Source organism: Sebastes fasciatus, chromosome 8 (assembly GCF_043250625.1).
Source record: "Sebastes fasciatus isolate fSebFas1 chromosome 8, fSebFas1.pri, whole genome shotgun sequence".
Classification (NCBI taxonomy): Eukaryota; Metazoa; Chordata; class Actinopteri; order Perciformes; family Sebastidae; genus Sebastes; species Sebastes fasciatus.
In genome coordinates this window covers 17734854-17757812 of record NC_133802.1, presented here as the reverse complement: position 1 = coordinate 17757812, position 22959 = coordinate 17734854, and the positions used below count along the sequence as shown (strand labels likewise).

The following is a 22959-nucleotide window of genomic DNA, read 5'->3' as shown; positions in this document are numbered from 1 at the left end:
ATGTAATTGTATTTCTTATATTAACTGGTATTTACATGGGTTGAACTCTGAACTCGTGTTGCCAAGTTGTTAAACTGTCTGGCAGTGTGTCAAGAATCTCAGTTGAAAGTTGACTTCCTGGACAGACAGACAGTCAGACAGACAGTCAGACAGACAGACAGACAGACAGTCAGACAGACAGTCAGACAGACAGTCAGACAGACAGACAGTCAGACAGACAGACAGACAGACAGTCACCCTGCTGCTAGTGGAGGACAGAGAGGACTAATATCACACTACATTAGCTTAGCTGTTAGCCTACAACTATAGCTTACATAGTTCACCCGCTACTGCTGGTAGTGAGAGGACGAGAGAAACGCACCTGTCGGACGGTTATCACTCATGTGCTGTCGGTAGTTAACATGTCGGATCAGCTCCAGCCGGCTTTCCCAGCAACCCAACAACAACAACAACAACAACAACAACAACAGCAGGCTAACCTGAACTCTGCTCCTTTCCCTCAGTGTCTGGTGAAACCTCTAAACAATCCTCTTCAGATCAAGAGAACCGTGATCACAGACGACTACAGGGTCACCAGTCAGGTGCTCGGGATGGGGATCAACGGCAGAGTGCTCGAGATATTCCACAAAGACAGTGGAGACAAGTATGCAGTAAAGGTAAACACATACACTGTTATCTTAATATATATATATATTATATATATATATATAATATATATATATATAATATATATAACTGCATTTTATGATAATATAGCTAGATAGTAGATGAACTAATATGTCAAATATTGAGAGGAGAATGCACGCTTTCTGTGCTTGTGTTTTTACAACCAGAATTAAACACTTATTTTTTAATTTTTATATATATATAAATTTTTATATATATAAATATATATATAATATATATATTTATATATATTATATATATATATATATTTATATATATATATATATTTATATATAATATATAAATACAATTTTTATATATATATATATATAAATACAATTTATATATATAAAAAATAAGCATTTCATTCTGGTTGTAAAAACACAAGCACAGAAAGCGTGCATTCTCCTCTCAATATTTGACATATTAGTTCATCTACTGTCTATACCACTATATTTGCTTGTAAAGTTGGCAGAACATTTTGTCTGTGGTGTTTACTAGATAAACTCAGCATTTTACAGTGATAGATATTTGATATTGGTTTAGATGTGGAGCAAGATGTTTATTCAGATGGATGTTTTTTTGTATGCAGCTCTCATTTGTGGTGAGCACAGTTTTGAACTCTTGAACCAGTCATATCAACTCTGGCAGGTGCAATGTTTTTTTTGCACATTTTTCAGACACTAGAATAGTGGTAGTGCGGGTTCCCCCCTGGTGCCCTCCTATCCTCCTCTCCACAGCACCGCCCCTGTTAAACCCGTTGGAGTGAGATGCTGCTTTAAGCTTTAAAGTCCACGATTTCAACCCAGAAGTTTGGCCATTCATTTGTTAATCCCACTGACTGATAAATGTAATTGGCTTTTCCTGCTTCAGCCGCGGTCGGAGGGAGACACCGGCACCCAGCTGGAGATGATAACGTTTCCCCGTCACTTCACAAGACACGGAAAACCTCTGTTGGTCTGGAGGAGCTGCAGCAGTTATTTCTGCACAAACGTCCACTGTACCTTCACTAGATATTCTCAGAGCTACGAAGTCTTCTGCAGTGTGTAGTGTGCGTGCATGCACATGAGGTGGAGCAAGCTGAGTGAAGACAGGCAGGCAGGCAGGCAGAGGAGCAGAGGAGCAGAGTACAGCAGAGACTCCGGCCTTGGAGACCAAAGCTACGGTCTCCCCCGCATCCTCCGACCGCGGCCTACACTGTTTAACAAGACGGGCTTCACTAGATATAACTTTGCGGTTTTGGTGCTTTCGTGTAGTTTGTGTTGGAGTCTTGTCTGAACAGCGTAGCCACACGTGAGCGTGCATATGCAAACGCGCATGGGACACCGACCCGGGTGATTTATACGTGTAAGAAGTTACAAACAGTCCCTTTAAGTTTGTCTGTCCCATCATGTGGTTTGATGAAATCCATTATACAAATTATTACTGGTCTGTGGAATGTGGTTCGAAAGATGTTTATGTTGTGTGCATAGATTTCTTATCATCTGAGTGTAAACATTGCTTAAAAGCAACACCTTAACCCTCTGAGACCTGCGATCCCGACCGACTTTACTGCCTTTCAGGGCTATAGCAGGTTTAGTCTTAGAGCTTGTGTGAGAAGCGGTCCCTTGACCTCCGACCTTAAGATATGTGAATGAAAATGGGTTCTATGGGTACCAACGAGCCTCCCCTTTACAGACATGCCCACTTTATGATAATCACATGCAGTTTTTTGAATGCAGTATAAATGTGTTATTTTTGCTTATACTAAAATTATGTATTTGAATACTTTCGCATACTTGGGTCCCTAAACAGTCTTGGAATTACATAAATTTGGCATGACTGGAGCTAAATTAATCTACGCTTAGACTCTTGAGGATCCAGTGAGCCCAATTGTATTCATGTGTGATGATGTTAGTCCCCATAGTCGCCATTTCATTGTAGTGAGATCATTTTAAAAAATTTGACCTAACAGTATAAAATGACCTGTTGTGACATCTAGGATAAACACACACTCATGAAACTTTACAATCCGAGGATGGATGGATTTCCTAGCTACAGGGGGTTTCTGAGCAGTTTTCAGAACAGATGTGCTCGCCATCTAATCGCAGAAAAATGCAATTCTTGCAGAAACCTCTAAATGTCAAACGTTTTTGATACCAAATCACAGCATGGCTTTTTTCTATGGTGTTCCTTGAGATCTTGGTGTCTTAATGTTGTATTTTGGAAGGATTATTGATTATTTTTTATCAATTGTCAAGTGGAAAAAAATGGTTAAATTTAGCACCAAATCTGTGTAACAAATGGTATCAACCAAAAAAATGGTTGCAACAACTTATGAGACATAATAGAGCATGGGGAAGGCCATCATATACTTTGATCATAATGTTCTAAGCTCTTATACACTTTTACAATTTATTTCAAATGAATAAATTAATTATGAAATTAATTATGAAAATGAACATGAATTATTCAGATTTATGATTAGAACAACTTGACACACAGTGCTGAGCTACATCTCAAACATCAAATGAATCTCCAGGTTCCCAGCTTTCAGATTATGTACACCACTTCTATGTGACATCTACTGTTGACCTGCTATCTCCCCCTAAAGACCCACTGTTCCCCCCTAAAAAAAGATTACAAAATTGGTCTTGTTGTTCTCAGAGGGTTAATGCAGAGATGAAGCTTTGAGAGGGATTTTGGAGCATATTGTGCTCCTTTTTGTTTCAAGGTCATTACAAAGTAAACTCCAGCAGTTTGGAATAGATTATACAAACCTGAACACTGTAATTTAATCCACATTTAAATTGTTTGGATTAACAAAACAGCTTTGTGCATTTGATCAATTTAATATGCTCACATGCACCCAACATTTCCATTAGTACCCGGGGACTCTCTTGCTCCAGTTACTTTTTATCTACATTTCCATGATTAGATAGATATTTTCTTATAAACCCCTGAAACGTGTTTTTCATGGTTTGTGTGCAGTAGACGGGGTCAAAGCGTGGCTAATGATCACTATCGTGCCATGCGGTTGTCTGTTCTCGGTCATATACTCAGTCAAAGAAAGTGTAGTCAAGGCTGAGGCCCCATGTGTCCAGCCGAGAGAGTTTAAAGTTAATGGAACAGATGCTTCTCTCGTTTATCTTTGATTTTAGAAAAATCTGCTTCTCATACGCTGTTTCCTCTTTCCTCTCCTCAGGTCAGTGTGCAAGACCTTTTAAATCTCAGTTTCAGCCAGTAGGGAGAGATAAATACATATGTTACCACACTGCATTCCTCTCCACTCGTAAAGCATGTGCGATGCATATCTGTTGTGATTTGTGCATTTGTGACGGGCAATATTAGGAGTTAGTGCTGAGTATTGCCAGAGTTCAAGAGATGGGGTCACTGTTGGCATCAGATGTGAGTAATTGAATTTTGTTCTCATGGGAACCTGCAATTTTAGGGCTTGTTTGTAAATGATATATTGTTAAGAAACTCTGACCTCTGGCCTATAGGTGTCTGTTTTGAAAGAGGAGTGTTGACTTCTCCTGTCCAAATGCTGCCAGCCAGAAAGAGAGAGGGGGACATGCCTGCGTCTAAAAGTAGCCTCATGCGAGAGGCCTGAGATGGCTGAGAGATTATGACGTCTGTGCAGGACGAGGTGTCATGCAGATAGCATGCGCTCAACTTTCATAAGGCAGCGAAGGAGTTTTGAGATGGGTAAACAAAATGGAGAAACTAGCAAATGATGTTTTTCCTGACCTTAGTTTGTTTTGTACAAGGATGTGATTATTATTTGCAGAGCCACGTATTTGTATAGATTCCAGTTGCTAATTTATTTGATGTCCCATCCCACACTTCTGTGTTTGTGTGCCGTCTAATTTGCATTCGTCAGATATGATTTCTTAATAACCTTTCAGCATATTGTAATTCAAGTGCTGTGAGAGATAACTAGACTTCTGCACTTCCTCATGGCTCTGTTTTCAGACTTTAGAAAATCTAGCCTGTGAAGGGAGACTTTGGCCAATCAGGTTATTTCAGAGAAAGTGTTCCTATTGAGCGTGGGTGTTGCTTTGTATTTCCTCAACTGATCTCAACATGGCTGCCGGGTCACAAACTTTCTAATTTTACAGCTAAACCGTACCCTACAAGACATTTTTGAAATCATTTGAGGCGAGAAATAGGCATAACAGTAACAGAATATTGATTCATATTTGATCAGCGCTGACCATTTGATCGGCGTTTGCGAGTGATTGACAGCTGCTCAGAGACGGTAGGCTCCAGCTCGGCTCTGATTGGTTGTTTTCCTCCGCTCTATGAAATCTTGTAGATGCTATTTGGAGCACCGGAGGACACAGAGGCACATGATTTTTTTTTTCAGATTACCTGTCTCATGCACTACTGTCAGGATATCGTGACCATTTTATAAAAATAACTTTATTCAATCATATTTGCTCCAATTCTACCCACTGCAGCTTTTATTAGCTTGTTACTTAGGTTCAGTGCAGTTCTTTAGAGACTTTTTGCTAAATTTATAGGCTGAGTTTGACTAGTGTCCACAGCATAAACATGTAGTTTAACACCCAGTTACAGATGCCCTCCTAGTCTGATTCTTTGAACATCGGTAAGGCATCATCTTCCACAGGACTATCTTGTTAGATCTTTGCACATTTCTGAGGTCTTGTGAATGCAGAAAATGTGGGAACATTTATCTTGATATACAGCATAACATACTAAACCAGTCAAGGAAATTGATCCTACCACAGTAAATCATAGTTTGAGGTCTGATAAAGATAATGTTTGACGTCTGATAAAGAAGACTGTAAAACTGTCATCCTGAAAATGTATGTGGTAAAAATGTCACGGAAGAATGCAACTGAAGTTCAGCACACTTGTGATATAAGGGAACCCATTTTGATATCAGTATTAACAGTTCAGATTATTGACACCCAAAATCGAAAAACCCCTCTCTCTGTACATACGGGTAATTACAGCAGGTACAAATATCTCCAAAAGATGAAAGTGTATAAGCTTTCATAAAAAGTAAGCTATTAAATGTAAAGAATAAATATGTATCTTGTAAATGAAAGAATTTTGTTTAGCGTAGCATAAATACTCTTCTCACAATGAATTGCTCAGAACCTGTATGTATGCTCTCTCTAACCCACAACAGATGCGTTTAAAGAGAACAGGCAGACTAAAAGACTACATTACCCACTGAGGTGGTAACGCTGGTGAGGTGACACAGAGCTGATTATTTTCATTATTGATTAATCCGCATATTATTTTCTTGATTAATTGTTTTGCCTATAAAACGTCAGAAAATAGTGAACAGTGCCCGTTATAATTTCCTGAAGACCAAGGTGGCATCTTCAAATGCTACACACTGGACCTTTGAACCTAGAACAGGTTTACACAACTGTGTTTGAAACTAAAATCCTGTCACGCTTTGTGATATGTTCATTCCTCTTCTGTGTTTGTTTCAGATGCTGCAGGATTGTCCGGAGGCCAGACGGGAGGTTGAGCTCCATTGGAGGGTGTCACCTTGTCCCCACATTGTACCCATCATAGATGTTTATGAGAACCTCTACCAGGGCAGGAAGTGCCTCCTCATCGTGATGGAGTGGTGTGTTCTTCTGCACGCACGCACACACACACACACACACACACACACACAAAATTAGAGGCAATACCGTGTGTGTGGTCTTAAAAAGTGATCGCACATGGTGACAAAATTAGATTTACTTCTTTGAATGGCTCCTGGGAGCTGTGGCTCATGTTAGCTGCTCTGTACTGGTGGAGCCAGCTTTGTTAATGCACACCAACTGAGGTGAGTAGGTCAGAGAACAAAGACATCAAAAGCAGGAAGAGGCTGCTTTGTCTAGAATACAACCAGACGGGTATACTTGATCTACAGCTTTCTCATGTGTTACAAAAAGAAAAAGTTCTGAAAGCTGGACAGGATGTGATTAATATGGTGTCATAATTCAATCTTGACGGTGAACAATAATCGTGAGTAATGATGTGTTCAGAGCGTAATGTTTCCAGCTGTTATATATTCTGGGCAAGAGCTTTTTACTGTACCTAAAGAACGAAATTGGCAGTTTATTGCATTGCATTTTTGCCATAGCAGGGTTATTATGATATACAATATTTTGTACAAAACATTGAGAAATTAGTAGTATGATGACATAGTATTTGAAGTCTAAGTTTAGCTCTAATAATAAGTATATGAATATATAAGTTTATATACCCAAATATGGCCACGGAAGATCTTGGTACAGCACATTGACAGAAACAAACCAAAAAGTTAACGCCTACTGTATATACACACAGGTGTTTTCAATTTATCTATCTGATTTGACCTCTTCTCGGGACTGTTTAGGCGTGTATATACTTATTGAGTGACATCTTCCTCAGTCTCCTTTTAGCTTTGTCGAACCTGTTAGGGCGGGACAAATTACACCTTTATCATTCTTATTGGTAGATGAAGACTTCTGACCTAATAAATTTTCATCAAAGCTTCGGCCACCTTCAACCTGAGAGCAGAAGTGTACTCAAACGGAATAACTGAAAACACCTGTGCTTTAAAATAACATTAAATTCACTCAGCCTTTTACAGTGTGTCCTACGTCATACAGAATCACGTGAAATCACGCCATCTTGGAGGAGACAAATAATCTTATGTAACCCTCGGTCCAGACCATAGACTGTATATAAAGATGGACGACGCGTCTCCACTTCCTCCCACTGTACAAATGTGAAGCCAAAATATCCAAGATATGGGGGCTGCCTCTTGAGATTTTGACATTATTTGGAGCCAGAGTTTGTAAAATAGTGATCGGGGGGGGGGCTGGAGCCGCGGTATCGAGGTCATGCGATCAAGATGTTTTAACTTCACTTTTGTGGAGCTGTCACGTCGTCCATCTTTATATACAATCTATGGTCCAGACTCTCACCATGGGAGTCGGGAACATCCACGAGGTCCTCAGCTTATCTTAACCTCCAGACACCCAGAGTCTCCCAACATAAAACATGCCAAGGGTGAAGGACATAAAAAGGCCTCTTATGTTACTTACAATGAAAGTATTTTTCTACAACATTGATTGTTCGCAGCCCCCGGACAGCCTTGTGCGTCTGCTGCCAACTGTGTGACCATCTTGGGTGAACCAGGACAAAGTTGTTTTTTCATTGTGAAGTAAAAGAATGCCCTAATGCCTTCACAGACTCATTTTACAGTACTAATGTCAATTTTGCTGTTTTTGTTTTCAGCATGGATGGAGGTGAATTATTCAGTCATATCCAAGACAGAGGGAACCATGCATTTACAGAAAGAGGTAAAGACATTATTATTTCTCAAGCAAGTTAAAGTTACAATCCTTAATTTCAGTCCTGGTTGATTTGGCGCACTTGTGCTTACTGTTGTTAACAGCAAGTGTGTTTTGATACCACAGGTACTAGGATTGGGGGCAACAAACATTATTAAATACAGCTAAATACAGCTTTTTGTCAGGAATACAACAGAAAACCAATTGGTGTATCTGTTTACAGTACAGCCAAACAAACTGGTGTTGTTTTGATAAAGAAGGCAGTCCATATTGGCCTTTTTCCATCATTGCATGAGCAACCGCATTCTGATTTCTTTTCCCCTTTCCTTTAGTATGTTATATAGTTTGTGTGCATGTAAAAGGTCTGCAAAGTTACAAAGTCCATGCAACAAGGAGTTACTGTCCTCCACAGAAACTCTGGAGATCAAAAATAAAAAAAATTATCAAATAGTGTTAATTACAAAACAAATTAATGAACAATAAGTAATGAATCAGTGGTGTATGCGAGTGCCAGGTTGAGTGGAAAATAGTTTCTGAAGATGTTGCATGCTTAAAAAAAAAGGAGACCATGTGGGAGCTGAGAGAGCTGCGATAGAGTCAGGCTGGGTTTATAGGCATGCAAGTTCATCAGTGACCTGCACTGCCAGCCCACTATCTGCAAGGGGAAGAGAAAACACAAGCAGGCCAGGCAGAGCAGAAACACAGTCACAAAATAATACAATCAAAAACAGACTTTGATTTCAGGAAAATCGAAAGGATTATAACTTTAACAATCTCAAAATGTGCTGCTGAATGTATAATATATTCTGCATCTTTCTGTTCGAACTCGATCATGTCCTTATCATCTCTCGTTACTTCCTTTTTACCCAGAGGCCTCTGACATCATGAAAAGTATAGGAGAAGCCACACATTTCTTGCATTCCATCAACATCGCTCACAGAGACATCAAGGTAAAACCTCACTGTTTATGGCTGAATAATAACTTGCAGCAGTGGACTGTTTTTATTGAAAGTGACATGAGGTCATTGTTAAGAAAACAGCAGTGAGTAAAGTCGTTATTATGCTATTATGCTACTGACAATTTAATGTGCTGTGCATGTCAAAGAGCCTAAGTAGAGCAATCAGGAGAAAGGAGATATAAAAGTAAAGTCCTCCAGGCTTCTGAATCTAAGCTTAAATAGATTGGACAGCCCCTAATAGCAAACACACACAGTCGTTTCCATGATCAAGTCCAACACTGAAAGCCTTTCCTTAAACGTTTTTTGTTTTTTAGTATCTGCATTTGGTCACTGAGTACCACTTTTTAGTTTTCCTTGTCTGCTGCAGCATGAAAGCACATTTAAAGGGCAGTTTTACAAAACAAAATAATACACTGTATAGTGCTTAGGAAAACGGGACAATGTATATTAATTGATTAAAAACTGAATAAATTAACACATTGATGGTAAAAGTCCATCATGCTAATGCCAGTTGAGTGGAGTCACCAGATGAGATATTAAAGATTAGACAGAGAAGGGTCTAGGATCAGACCTTTAGGGGTGCTCGTTTTTGCCCCAAACTGCATGTGATTATCACAAAGTGGGCATGTCTGTAAAGGGGAGGCTCGTGGGTATCCATAGAACCCATTTTCATTCATATATCTTGAGGTCAGAGGTCAAGGGACCCCTTTGAAAATGGCCATGATCCTTTTCCCTCGCCAGAATTTAGCCTAACTTAAGCGTTATTTCCCCTCCTTCCCAACAAGTTAACATGACATGGTTGATACCAATTCCTTAAGTTTTCTAATTTCAGAAGACACAATATCTTCACTCTAGCTTTAAGACTGAGCCCACTACAGCCTCTTAAAGACAGTAATGATCGGCCGGGATTGCCATTAATTTGTGGTATTCATACTGTCAGAAGACATGGAATAATGCTTGACCACTGTCGTTGTCTCTTTCAGCCAGAGAACCTGCTGTACACCTCCAAAAGGCCCGATGCCAGCCTCAAGCTGACAGATTTCGGGTTCGCCAAAGAAATCACCACCTTAAACTCTCTAGCAACACCGTGTTTTACCCCCTACTATGTTGGTAAGATGCCACCACATGTGATCTCAAGTGAAAGTAATTGTATCAGGTTTAGGATATAGTAGAGGATTCGTCCATGCAGACAAACAGACAGTTGCAGTTTTGAACATGTTTCTTTTATTTTGATGAACGTCTCATTGAACTGTGTCAGCAGGATAATCACATATTTGTGTTTCTGCAAAACAAAAATCTGGAAAAGCCTTAAACGTCTTGGGACAGCACAGAACATACTGTTTTGTTTTGTGACATTTACTCTCTCAATTTATTACTTGTTAATAACCAGATTTTGATTCATCACATTTTGTTCCGTGTGTTTTTTGAAACGTTAACAGTTTGTTGAGTTCCTTTTCCCTGAGGGAACAGCAGTTTACTTCCTGTGGAAAGTCAGCGGCTAGACTGTTGTGGGTTATGAGAAACTACATCCTGTGAACTGGATGGAAAATCCTACTTTAATGAGCTGTTTCTTTGTTTTGTTTTTGCGCAGTCTTTTATGTAGAATTATCAAAGGTTTTAAATGTGAAACAGGAGTGATTTTCTCCAATCTCAATAATTTCTCTTGACACTGTTGCAGCTCCAGAAGTCCTTGGCCCAGAGAAATATGACAGATCGTGTGACATGTGGTCTCTGGGTGTCATTATGTATATTTTGTAAGTCGATCAGTGTGATGTGTTTTGCAGTGATTTTACTATTTTCATCTTGCAGTGTTGACTTTGAAGCTTATCAAAACTATTGTTGCTTCTAGTTACATGATCCATCTTGTCATTTCTGTCTCGCACACAGACTTTGTGGATATCCTCCCTTTTTCTCATATCACGGTCTAGCGATATCCCCGGGAATGAAAAGACGGATCCGTAATGGACAATATGAGTTCCCCAACCAAGAGTGGTGCGACGTGTCTGAGGAAGGTGAGAGGGCGACCTGTCTGAAATTGAATGAATGAAATCTTTATTGCATCTAGGGAGATTTTCTTTCCACAAAGAGCATCAAGAAAACATCAACAGCCAAATATGACAGCACATAATATAAGAGTTCAGACCCTGTGATCAGAGCTTGTTAAGCAGCTGAATGCTGCGTTGGAAAAAGGATGTGATGCCTCTTTTAGTCCGCATCATGAAATGAAATGGTGTTTTATCGGATTGCAAATTTGTCACGCTAAATGCTCCTTCTCTTTCTATTTTAATTTCCATTCATGCTCATCAACAAGTATTTCTCCTGGAAAGACACAACATACTTTTTCTTTATTTTATCAGTTGCAAGCACTCTACCTTTTTCACAAGTGGTGAAACCGTTTTGAATAGATGATGTTTGGTCTTGACTAGGGATGCACCGATACTCGATCGGATATCGGTATACTGACTCAAATAGTTTTGTGCATACCTAGTCTCGATATGATAAACAGTATAAACAGAAGCTTTCTTTTCAGTGACCCCAGTAACAACAAACACAGCAGCAAAGCAGTAGTAGCGCTTTTTCAGTACCTTCTGGATTCTATTAATTATACGGTAAACTGCAGAAGCAGTCTGCCGCCTACACTTTCATGTAAATGTTGTCATAGTAATTGAGGCTGATGACGTTTGGAAAAAACTATCCCACATTACTGCATGCCTTTGAAAGATATGTCTCATGTTAATAGAGGACACATATGACCACGGTTTAATGATGATGATGATGATTTCTTGTTTCAGCCAAGCAGCTAATCTGCGGTTTACTGAAAACCGAGCCCACCCAGAGAATGAACATCACCGAGTTCATAAACCATCCCTGGATTAATGTGAGCAGCTCTCTTTAGGATTGAATCTTGTTTGAGCAACTGCTGCTTTTTGAGAGATGTTTGGGACATTTGGTGGACACTTATCCATATTCTCTCCCCAATGCAGCAGTCAGTGGAGGTCCCGCAAACGCCTCTTCACACCAGCCGCGTGCTGCACGAGGAACAAGATGTCTGGGAGCAGGTTAAGGTAAGCGTTGGCGCTGCTTATACGTGTCAATTTGCTGACGCACAGAAGCTGCTCTTTTTTTGTTTTTATTGATTGAAAAATCAGGAGTGGGTTGAGCATGGGTTTGTGTTTGATCATATAGTTCATTTTAAAAAATGTCATGCTAATATTTTATACCTGATTCTGTCACTGCACAGTGAAATCCATATAATCTTAACTTTAAAACTGGATGTGCATACTGTTTTCCTCCCGGTAAAAGTGATGTTGTTGTTGTTGTTGTTGTTATTATCAGGAGGAAATGACAAATGCCCTGCAAACAATGAGAGTGGACTATGATCAAATTAAAATCAAAACCATTGAAGACTCAACTAATCCTCTACTCTTGAAGAGAAGAAAGAAAAGTAAAAACTCAGCCAAACAACTCCCAGGCTAGTGAAATAAAGGTGTTTTTAATAGGTATTCAGTTTCACACAAACACATGCATACGATTTTGTAGGGAAAAAAAGCTTTCAATGAGAGCTTTGGGGATAAAGTGCATTGCCAAGTGTGTCTAAAACCTTTTATAGTATATTTGTAGCTTAATTATTTCTTTCTGTTTACCTCAGCTGATTTTAACACTTTAGATGCACCTACGGGCATTTTGGTAATGTGCTTTAAGAACTCTTTCTATGCACTGAGGCTTATTCAGAAATCCTCTCATTAGAGGAAACAAAAATGTACTGTATGTGTTGTATATTAGGACAGTTTATTATATTGATGTACATATTTGAGTGAGCTTTGTTGGCGTCAACTGACAGTTTCAGGTTGTTTTCTGTATGTTTTTCTGTTGTGTTGTGGGTGTGGTTGAGATAGTTGAATGAACGTTACTAGAAACCACAACTCTTGTTTTGTATGCTGACATGATGTCACAAGTATTTCTCCTTACCACAATATAGGAGTTTTATTGCCACATTGTGGTTGTGTGGAGTATCTAAAACGTATTTACTATGTATAGCAATAATCGCACTTGCTATGCTCATGAGACGGAAACTGTGCTGCCAACTACGGTTGCTTCTGTAGCTTCTCCAGAGCAGCACAATAAAAGTAGTTGCATGAGGTCTGTTGTGTGAGGCGTGGAAAGAAAAGTGGTGACGAGTTGTTAAAGGGATGACGAGATGTGGAAAATGTTCACCATTATTATGTCTGCTTTTTAATCTGGATTAAATCTCTTGACATTCTCTGTGGTTTTGCGTTTTGTTTGATCAGTTAGCTGTTCATCATCAGCATGAAGTCAAGTAGATGTTCAGAATCTCAATGGTTTCTAACAAATAAAGGATGTGTTTGCTGGCATGTTGATGCAATTTATATTTTTATTAGATTAGTGTACCATGGAAAATGAAACTACAACAGCATATTAAGAAAGGAACCATTTTAGGAAATAAATAAAATTAATTTAATTTACTGAGCTGGTGGAGGGGAGTAATATTCAGAGAAAAAACTCAGGATTTATGAGATTTATGAGAAGAAAACTTGGATATCCTCTGAAATGAAAATGGTAAAATTACAAGAAAAAAAAATCATAAATTAAGAGTAAAAATACTTGAATATGCTCTGAGATCATAAAGTCATAAATTTGTGAGAAAAAAACTCGGAAAAATGAACCACATTACTTCACTTTATCGGAAACAACAATCTGTAGGATTTACCTGATAACCCATTGGCAAAATAAGACATACAACAGGTCTAACATGAGGGTAAAGTACAATGCATACTGATGTCAGCATTACATTCATGAAATAACAGAGAAAACATGAAAGAAAACGCATTCAAATATCTTTCAGGACCTCCGCCTCGCAAATGTAGAGATTTTATAATCTCAGAGAATATTCAAGTTTTTTTTCTCGTAAATTTCCCATTTTAATCTGGGACATTTTTTCTCTGAATATTACCTCCCTCCCCCGGCTTCGTAATTAGTATTTTTTTTACCAACAATGGCCCTAATACGCCGTCGTACTAGTACACCATTGTATGAAACAGAATGAATCAGTGATTCAAAGAGTTATTATTATTATTATAAGGATTATTATAAACAGCTGTTTTGGAGTTTTCACTTAAAGCCCAACATTTTGCCCTCAGCACCACTGCATTTTGTCACGCAGGCGTCTTCCACAGGTCACTACTGCATTTGCTGTGGAGGGACAGAATGTAGTGAGGTTTCAGAAAAACAGCTGTTTGCAAAATGTATAATAATGAAATGGGCATTTCTAGTTATAGGCTATGTGAGAATAATGAGAAAGTAACTTCTGTTGAACACAATGTAATGTTCCTTTACATTTTTCATATGTGGAGGGACAGATAGCTACAGAATTTACCTCCTAAAATGTATCCTCAACTAAGTTACAAAATAAAATAAAGATTAAAACCTCTTGAAGTGTCCTCAAAGTGAGACCAGAGAATTGGATGGCAATCTGTGACCTTTTAAATTCAGGAAACGTCAGCCAAAGACTAGCATTCTCACGTTATGAGATGACAAAACAACATTACATCTGGCACAAACATCCACTTGGACTGGAGGATGAACTGATTAGAATTTGGTGGTCAAAAGTCACTCTGACACATTTTTGGATATAACTCAAGAATTCTCATGCTAATTCAGACAATTTTACATAAATGTCTAACAGAATAAAATGATGAAGTGATGACATTTTGGACAGACTTGGATGTAAACTGCAACTTGAATGGTTGGCGGAGGAAAACAACTGCGAGGCTGGTTATATCTAAATATGCTCAAGAATTCATACATAAATGCATACACACATAAATAAAAAATTACACAAAATGGATAGTTTTTTTAAACGTAAAAGGGATGTGGGAGCCAACCCTGCGCCAGTAACCGCTCCAAAGCATGTGGTGAGGAAACGTGACCCTGAATATCCTACATTACATTAGGATTCATGACGCAAATCACCACTGATCGTCTCATTTTTAAAGAATTCCCAAGCAGAAAATACACATACGGCTATTTGTTTGATTATAATCCACCCCATGTGTAGTTTCTCGTGAAATCCATTCCTGACAACAAATAGTTTAATACCTAATGGTACAGCTCACAACAGCAGAACGCCTGAGGGATGGACGCTCATATAATTGGTGCCTATGCAGCCTTTTCAGGCTGTAGTTGGGTGCATGAATAAATGACGCCCACACGGAATGTTTTGGATTAAACATGTTGACAGACAATATTTCCAGCTTTTACATCCTGTTTTAATTCAGACTGACTTTGTGGCGCATTCAGAGACATACACACACAAGCTGTCTTGCCAGATACAAAATATTTATGCCTGCTGTATAAAGTGGATTATAGGGAGATTTGAACATTGTGTGATCATAACAGAATGATAAATCCAACATCAAAGTTTTCAAAGGGACGTTGTTTCCCTGGAAACTTTTTCATTTCCGCCACCAATTACTGCTACTTTGGATACAATTGTGAGGGAGGATTTAAATGAATTAATGTTATAGTATCACAGTTATAACAGAATGACAGGCATCGCTTCTTAAATATACAGAAGGATCATGTATCCACTGTTTTGACTGAAGGTCGTTTTTGGCCAAAGAAGGTTGTGACTAAACGCCTGCCAAGTCTTTTGTGTAAAAGAGTCCCATATGTGTATCCTCAGGTCCTCTCTCCTCTCATCTAATTATTTCATGATTAAGGTCTATTACGTGCCGATGAATGTCCTGCTGAACGACCATTTTCAAACAAGTAGCCTTCTACTTCCTCAGAGGGGCCTGGGCAGCAGATTTCTGGGAAACAACCTGATTGAAACTGACTATCCCCTGAAACCTTGCCTCCAATTTCCCTGCTCCAGTGGAGGACATGAATGGCGAGGCCCATACATTCAAAACCATTTACAGGAGGATAATGGCTCTCTCCTGTCTGCAGGCGCCACTGCAAACATATGTTAACTTTCTCCAGAGTTTCAACACTGTAATTGACAAAAGTAGTGAGTACCTGAAGCAGGCAGGAGTAGAGACCGAAAGAAAAGTATGTTTAAGGAGGAGGATTGTCGACAAATGACAGGGTTTGTCATACTTTGTACATGTTCAAACATCAAGGGAATAATAGACAACATCATGCAGCGACTTCAGAGTTAGATGTTAAACTTTAACTACGCTGCATGTTTTATATAAAAAGAAACATACAGCTAATTAAAGCGTCTAGCCTGGTTCGTTAAATTTTCTATACCATGAACCCCCCCACCCTCTCCATAACCTCCACAATCCTGCAAGAAACAGCCAGCAAGACTCCAGGTGGCCGTCCTAATGATAAGGCATGACGTGGTAAGGGAAAACAAGGCTGTTAAAAAGCAGATGTATGCACCGGTTTACAGATGGGATTGATATTGACATGGCTGGAGGTGATATGTTGTAGTGTAAGCCGCAAATGTATGTCGTCTAATGAGAGTGGGTGTCTGGGGCCGGGGCTGCTGCTACGTAGAGAGGGGGGGTATATTTATTCTATACCAACAACATGTTCCACTCAGTCTGAGGAAGACACGGGCGACGTGAGCTAGGCAGGAGGCATCGTCTCTGACCAACCGACCAACTGGTAGGTGTATTGTACCTACTGGAACCAGCATAATTCAGTGTTATCAGTGTATTACAGATTTGGGATTGGGTTAGTAGGTGATATCCTAAATTTGACTTCACATCAACATCTTTTTCTTCCAACAGTGATCATGCGGACAGTGGTGCTCCTCCTCATTATGGGAATAGTGGATTTGAGCATCGGCCAGCAATACAGCCAGTTCCAGTGGCTGTCCCACCTGCGAGGGCGGCGGCGGCACGCCGGCTGGCGGGCCGAGGATGCGGACTGCGCCCTGGAGTGCGACTGCCCCTCAACCTTCCCCACGGCTATGTACTGTCACAGTCGCAACCTTCAGCACATTCCCTACGTCCCCTCACACATTAAGTACGTCTACCTGCAGCGTAACCAGATCACAGGCATCCAGGATGGGGTGTTTGACAACGCTACCAACTTGGCCTGGGTCGTGCTCTTTCACAACCAGCTCAACTCAGACAAGATCGGCAAGAACGTCTTCATCAAGCTCAAGCACCTGGACCGGCTCCTCTTGGATCACAATGAGCTGGTACGCGTGCCTCCCAACTTGCCCAAGTCCATCACGGACCTGCGACTCGGTCATAACAAGATCTCAAAAATCCTCCCCAACTCATTCGAGGGGATGGTCAACATCGCCACCCTCCAACTCCAAGCAAATGTCATAGAGGACGTAGGAGGCGTGTTCAAGGGACTGAAGTCTCTGACCATGCTGGATATGAGGAAAAACAAACTGAGGAAAATCCCTGACAACCTCCCAGAGAGGCTGCAGCAGCTCTACCTGGAGTTCAATGACATAGAGAGCGTGCCGGCGGGATTTCTCACCATGAATCCCAAACTGCAGTTTGTCCGGTTGGCTCACAACAAGCTGACAGACAAAGGACTTCCATCCAACATCTTCAACATCAGCACGCTGGTTGAGCTCGACCTTTCTTTCAATGAGCTGGAGAAGATCCCTGTGGTCAGTAGGAACCTGGAGAACCTTTATTTACATGCCAATAAGATCAAAGGTATGGACGCTTCTCTGTTACTATAACATGATCATATTATAGTATTAAATGATTTAAGTCCCATTGGAAATATAAGAGTGATGTATGCTATACCACCAAGAACTGTAATGTGATTAGAAAGACTTTACTTTATTTAACAATCAAAAATAACATTACATATTTTAACGATCACATTTTTCTTACATTGTGTAAATTTGGAAAAAAAAATTACAATATACACTGCTGACATATTGTACTGTATATTGCCAGTTTTCCTACCCTTTCCCCTCATTCAAAATCCTATACATGAGAAACGACTCAAGGCAGCTCTGATTTAATTGTTATGATGGTGGTACAGCAGGACACACACGCTGCCGCTTAACGACACACAAGGCTCACAAATCTTTAATGGCAAAAATATGGGTAGAAAGTTTCAACTGTTGACCCTCCCAGCGCGACCTGCTTCGGCAAATTATGTCGCGTAATAAACTCCACGGAAGAAGGAAGTTGGATAGAAAACTAGTATTTGATTTAAAGGAGCTGATTCTTCTCTTCGTAGCGTCCTTTATAGAAAGTCGCACTTTAATGCACTCCAGTTGCTTGCATGCTTGTAAAATTCCGATCCGACATGCACCAGTTCACCCATATTGTTTCTAGCTGTATGGTTTTCACTGTACAGTTTAACTGTATTTGGCTTTTCAACATCATAAAACTTCATATATTTTCTCTCGTCTCCATAGAGAGTTCGATTTGTTGCAGCTCAGGCCACACCCAGCGGTGATGTAACACTTTTGGGGTGGGGACTGAGGATGCAGCAAAGCTACATTTTCAACCATTAGATGACAGCAAAAGACTCACACACATTACGAACTTTACGAAATATAAAATTAAATCTCCAAATTATAAATAAAATGAAAATTCCAGAAAAAATATGATCAAACAAGAGTAGCTTTAATATAGAAATGTGAGAACCAACTCCGGCCTTCTTGCACAGACATACTTAAAGTCCCAGCAGTACTCACTGTTATTTAATTTGGCTTGGTTTGATGTGAATACATTGGTTGCTGCTTGACACGACTCACGGTATGAGCAAAACAGCCATTCTCAACCAGCGGGCCGCGGCCTCAGAGCGCTATCTCGTGGGCCGCGGGGGTAGTGCCAAATGGTTAGATTAAATTTAAAAAATATATATTATCATTAATATTATTATTATTATTATTATTATTATTATTATTATTATTATTATTATTATTATTATTATATATTTGGTAATTTACAAAGCTAGTTATTTTTATATATAAATGTGCTCAAGAATTCACATAAATAAAAAAAAACGTCAAATTAAAATTTATAAATTCATTGACCAGTAACGTTTGAATATCACCACGCCAATCCTGACACATCATCAGGTAGAGACAAGCGTGTTTAGCTACTGTTAGATAGCGTTTAACAATGCGTACAGTTAACAGTTAACATTCTCTCTGATGCAGCGACACAAAATGGATTGTTATTTTAAACGAAAAATGTGCAATGTGGGAGACAACCCTGCACCATTAAAAGCTCCAAAGCGTGTGGTGAGGAAATATGACACTGAATACATTACATTTGGATTCATAATGGAAGGCAGTGATGGTTGAGGGTAACCCAAATATTTGTTTTGGTCAATACAGCTGACAGGTGGCCCACAGAACTTTTTTTAAAAGTTCACAAATAGCTATTAAACCTGCAGTAGGCAGAATCTTTTTGGCATCATTGGGGAAAAACTCCATAATAACCTTTTAGCATTTTGTAATTCAAGTGTTCTGAGAGAAAACTAGACATCTGCTCTGTTTTCAGGCTTTAAAAAAATCTAGCATGTGATGGGAGATTTGGCCAATCACAGGTCATTTCAGAGAGAGACCGTTCCTATTGGCTGTTCATTCAAAAAAACGGCAAAATGAGAAAGTGTGCTCAGGCTGGTGGGCGGTGCCTGGTATTTCCTCAACTTCTCTCATGGCAGCCGTGTCACAAACTTTCTCATTTTACAGCTAAACAGTACACCACAAGATGATTCTGAAAACATTTGAGGTGAGAAATAGGCATTACAGTAACAGATTATTGATTCATATTTGATCAGCATGCCTAGTTTGACCGTTTGATCGGAGTTCGCAAGTGATTGACAGCTGCTCAGAGACGGCAGACTCCAGCTCGGCTCTGACTGGTTGTTTTCCTCCAGTCTGTGAAATCTTGCAGATGCCATTTGGAGCACCGGAGGACACAGAGAAACATGATTTTTTCAGATTACAGTGTCTCATGCACTACTGTCAACATATAGTGACCATTTTTTACAACATGTTGAGAACCCCTGGACTAGAACATGTGGCCTCCCTTCATATTTCTCTCCTCTTGTGCCTTTCAGAGTTCTCCCTGAGCAGTTTCTGCGGTACAATTGACATGACAAACTTCTCCAGGCTGAGAATGCTGCGTCTGGATGCCAACGAGATCAGCGCCAAAGACATTCCTGCTGAGGCTGCCTACTGTTTGCGGCGTGTTGCCTTTATTGATGTGTAGCGGCTTCATGCTTCTCTGATTTCTCTCAACTCATCCAGGGTGTCGCTCCATCTGTAACACCCCCTACCTCTTGTCCGCTATATTTACCTTACTTTGTTCACGGTCCACTCCATCAAAACACATTAGAGATAATGTATTGTTACAGTGTCACGAGAGCTTAATTATTACTATACGAAATGATCAAACAGTCCCAGTATTAGTCAACGGGAAATACCAGAGCTGTATAATCACGTATCCAGATGACAGGCATATGGATGACAAAGAGAGAAAGACAGCTACATCCTTTCCAAAAAGCGAATTAGATTATCAGCTCTAGTATTCTGGCATAAATAATACCAAGCATAAATATGATGTAGCTGCTGACAGCAAGTTCTGCTTGTGTCTGGTTAAACTATAACCTGTATAAATCGTCCTATCAGCGGTGTGAGATTCACTTTGGGTCTTTGCCTCCACCATGTGGCACAAGGTGATAGAACAGCAGGTGGACTAGCCATGATTCTCATTATTAGTATTATTATTATTATTATATAACATATTATCAGTGGCAGTCCTGTTTGACTGTTACACATACAGAGCATGGTTACTTTAAATACTGCTCATCATTTTTCTATCAACATTTAAAGTTATATATATATTGGTTGGTTTCAAGACTGCAATAATTGTATTTATAACTGTTGTTGTAATTTTATAGTTGTAGTGTGTTTTTGGATTTAAACACACTCGCTTTGTAAAATACTTTTTGGGGGGTAATTTCTGAGCCTATGTGTAATTGTATTGTAATATAATATCACAGACAAATGTGTGCTTGAAAGCCAGTAAGCTAATGTCAGGATTTATAATATAAGAATTGTCGTGATTCATTTTGTATCCAAGCTATGAATTATACATTTTTGTGTAAAGTAAATCTTTTATCTTTGAATCCACCACTTTGTACGTATTATTTCATCAAATCAGTTGACAGTGATACATTTTTAGCCGCAACAACAAGTTCTGTTTCCTCTAATTTGGAGGTAAAATAGGCAGAGAGGCTGGGGGATGGGGGATGGGGGGGGGGAGAAAGGGCGGTAACCCTCCCGACAGCTCTAACTGGTCTTAGGCAGTTCCCACATATTTATTGGTGAAGACAACTCGCCTTTTCATCGTGCACAGCTGCCTTTAATCCTCGGCTGAAAGGCACCTAATTGCATTATAGAAAATACTTTTCTTGTTTTGTAATGGAGCAAGGTCTCGGGATGAAGAATGGACTGCTGCCACTGCAGCAGTGGTTTTGCATTCTGATGTATGGTAGCCTGTGAAATTAAGTGTGTTATAGATCAGGATAGGTTCTGCGGCAGCAGCAGCAGCGGGGTACAGTCGTTTTTTTTTTTCCTCCTCCACTTCCTACATAGATTTTTCAAAAACAAAATAGAGGCCAGCACACATGCACACGATCACATATTTTGACAGGATTTACTGATGTGCTCCTCTCCAGGTTGATACACGCTGAGCGGGGAATTGTCCGAATCTTCTCAAGCTCAGACGTTATGCAATTTATTATTATAAAACATTTGGTTGCGTAAACGTGAGTGATGACAACACGAGGGAACGCACATGCACTGCTCTTTCTCTCTCTCAGTATAGAGTATGTCATGCATTCATATGAGTAAACTATAGTAGGCCTGTAGCACATTATTCCCACCAACCCCTGCTGTCACGCCCTGTGCAGTGAAGACATTATTTGCGTAGCTGCAGCAGCGACTGCTGTGATCTATCGGGATAGTATCTCAACCTCGCTGCCAGTAACAACAGCTCAGAGTGTTTTTATCATAATCTACAGAGTTCATGTTCAAACACTTCTTTGTTTGTTATTTTAAGTCATCCCTTACAAAAAAGAAGCACACTTCAAGTATATTTTATGAAGTGAACTTAAGTATACTTTAAGTACATTCCCTAGTATACTTTATGTAATAAGAATACTAATATCAATGTACTAGTAGTATACTTGTAACTGTGTACTACTTCAAGACTTCTTGGGACTAAATTGGCCAACTTTTTAGTTTATAAAAGTAGACTTTTAAGTATACTTTAAATGTAAGAGTAGTAAACTTTAAGTACACAACTAGTTTACATCCAAGTTGTATTTTATACTGCAACTATAATGTGAACCAGACTACAAGTGAACTTATAGATATACTGCTAGTTTACTAGTTATATACGTTAAGCCCATTTTTTATGTTTATGAAACTATATACACTAAAAGAGTATACTCTCAGTAAACTAATTTGATAGTTTTTACTGAAAGTATAATTGTATGTTTTCTTAAGTGAACTTATAGCACTTAGCCAAATGTACTTTTCTGTATACTTTTCAGTATAAGCCAAGGATACTTGGACTTTTCTGTATATTTGCCAAGTACACTTGGACTTTCCTGTATACTTGTCAGTATAAACCAAGTACACTTCGACTTTTGTCTATAGTTGTCAGTATGAGCCAAGTATATTTGGACTTTTCTGTAAATAGAATTTTGTTAAGTTTATCTCTGATAAGTACATAAAAAGTATTCTGAAAGCATACCCTCTTAATTTATGTTTAAAAGAAGTATACTAATAGCATACTTGAATAAACTTATTTTTTGTTAGGGATACCTTTCAGAAGTTGACCTCATGAGGACTGTGTATTGATCAACAATGTAGGCTGATAATGAGGGGAACTAAACTGCTTTGCACAGCAGCCGGAAAGACATTTTATTATAAAGTGTAAAGTCAAACAGGATGTACTGTAGGTAATTAGGTAGCCCAAATCCTTTAATGAGGTAATTACCTGCTCTTTACAGGAGACTTCAGTGTGCTCATATATGAATATACTGGAAAGCTGGTA

The 22959-nt window shown here is 39.3% G+C and overlaps 2 protein-coding genes across 4 annotated transcripts; both read left to right on the top strand.

The window, feature by feature from the left end:
* The first annotated feature begins 231 nt into the window (after positions 1-231).
* LOC141772692 (MAP kinase-activated protein kinase 2-like) lies at positions 232-13181 on the top strand. 3 transcript variants are annotated; one of them, XM_074643990.1, is made up of 10 exons: positions 232-656; positions 6120-6259; positions 7906-7970; positions 8832-8911; positions 9904-10030; positions 10599-10674; positions 10808-10932; positions 11713-11798; positions 11905-11985; positions 12257-13181. In XM_074643990.1, the coding sequence occupies exons 1-10, from the start codon at positions 402-404 to the stop codon at positions 12395-12397; spliced, it is 1176 nt and encodes a 391-aa protein (XP_074500091.1). In that variant the 5' UTR covers positions 232-401; the 3' UTR covers positions 12398-13181. The 3 variants fall into 3 exon arrangements, with proteins under 3 accessions (XP_074500091.1, XP_074500092.1, XP_074500093.1); XM_074643991.1 differs by having other exon boundaries at positions 254-656; positions 11908-11985; positions 12257-12542; XM_074643992.1 differs by lacking the exon at positions 11713-11798 and having other exon boundaries at positions 254-656; positions 12257-12393.
* Positions 13182-16596: 3415 nt separating this feature from the next.
* fmodb (fibromodulin b) lies at positions 16597-21020 on the top strand. Its single transcript, XM_074643989.1, has 2 exons — positions 16597-17574; positions 19952-21020. Exons 1-2 carry the CDS (start codon positions 16686-16688, stop codon positions 20101-20103), a joined length of 1041 nt encoding a protein of 346 aa, XP_074500090.1. The 5' UTR covers positions 16597-16685; the 3' UTR covers positions 20104-21020.
* Positions 21021-22959: the final 1939 nt, after the last annotated feature.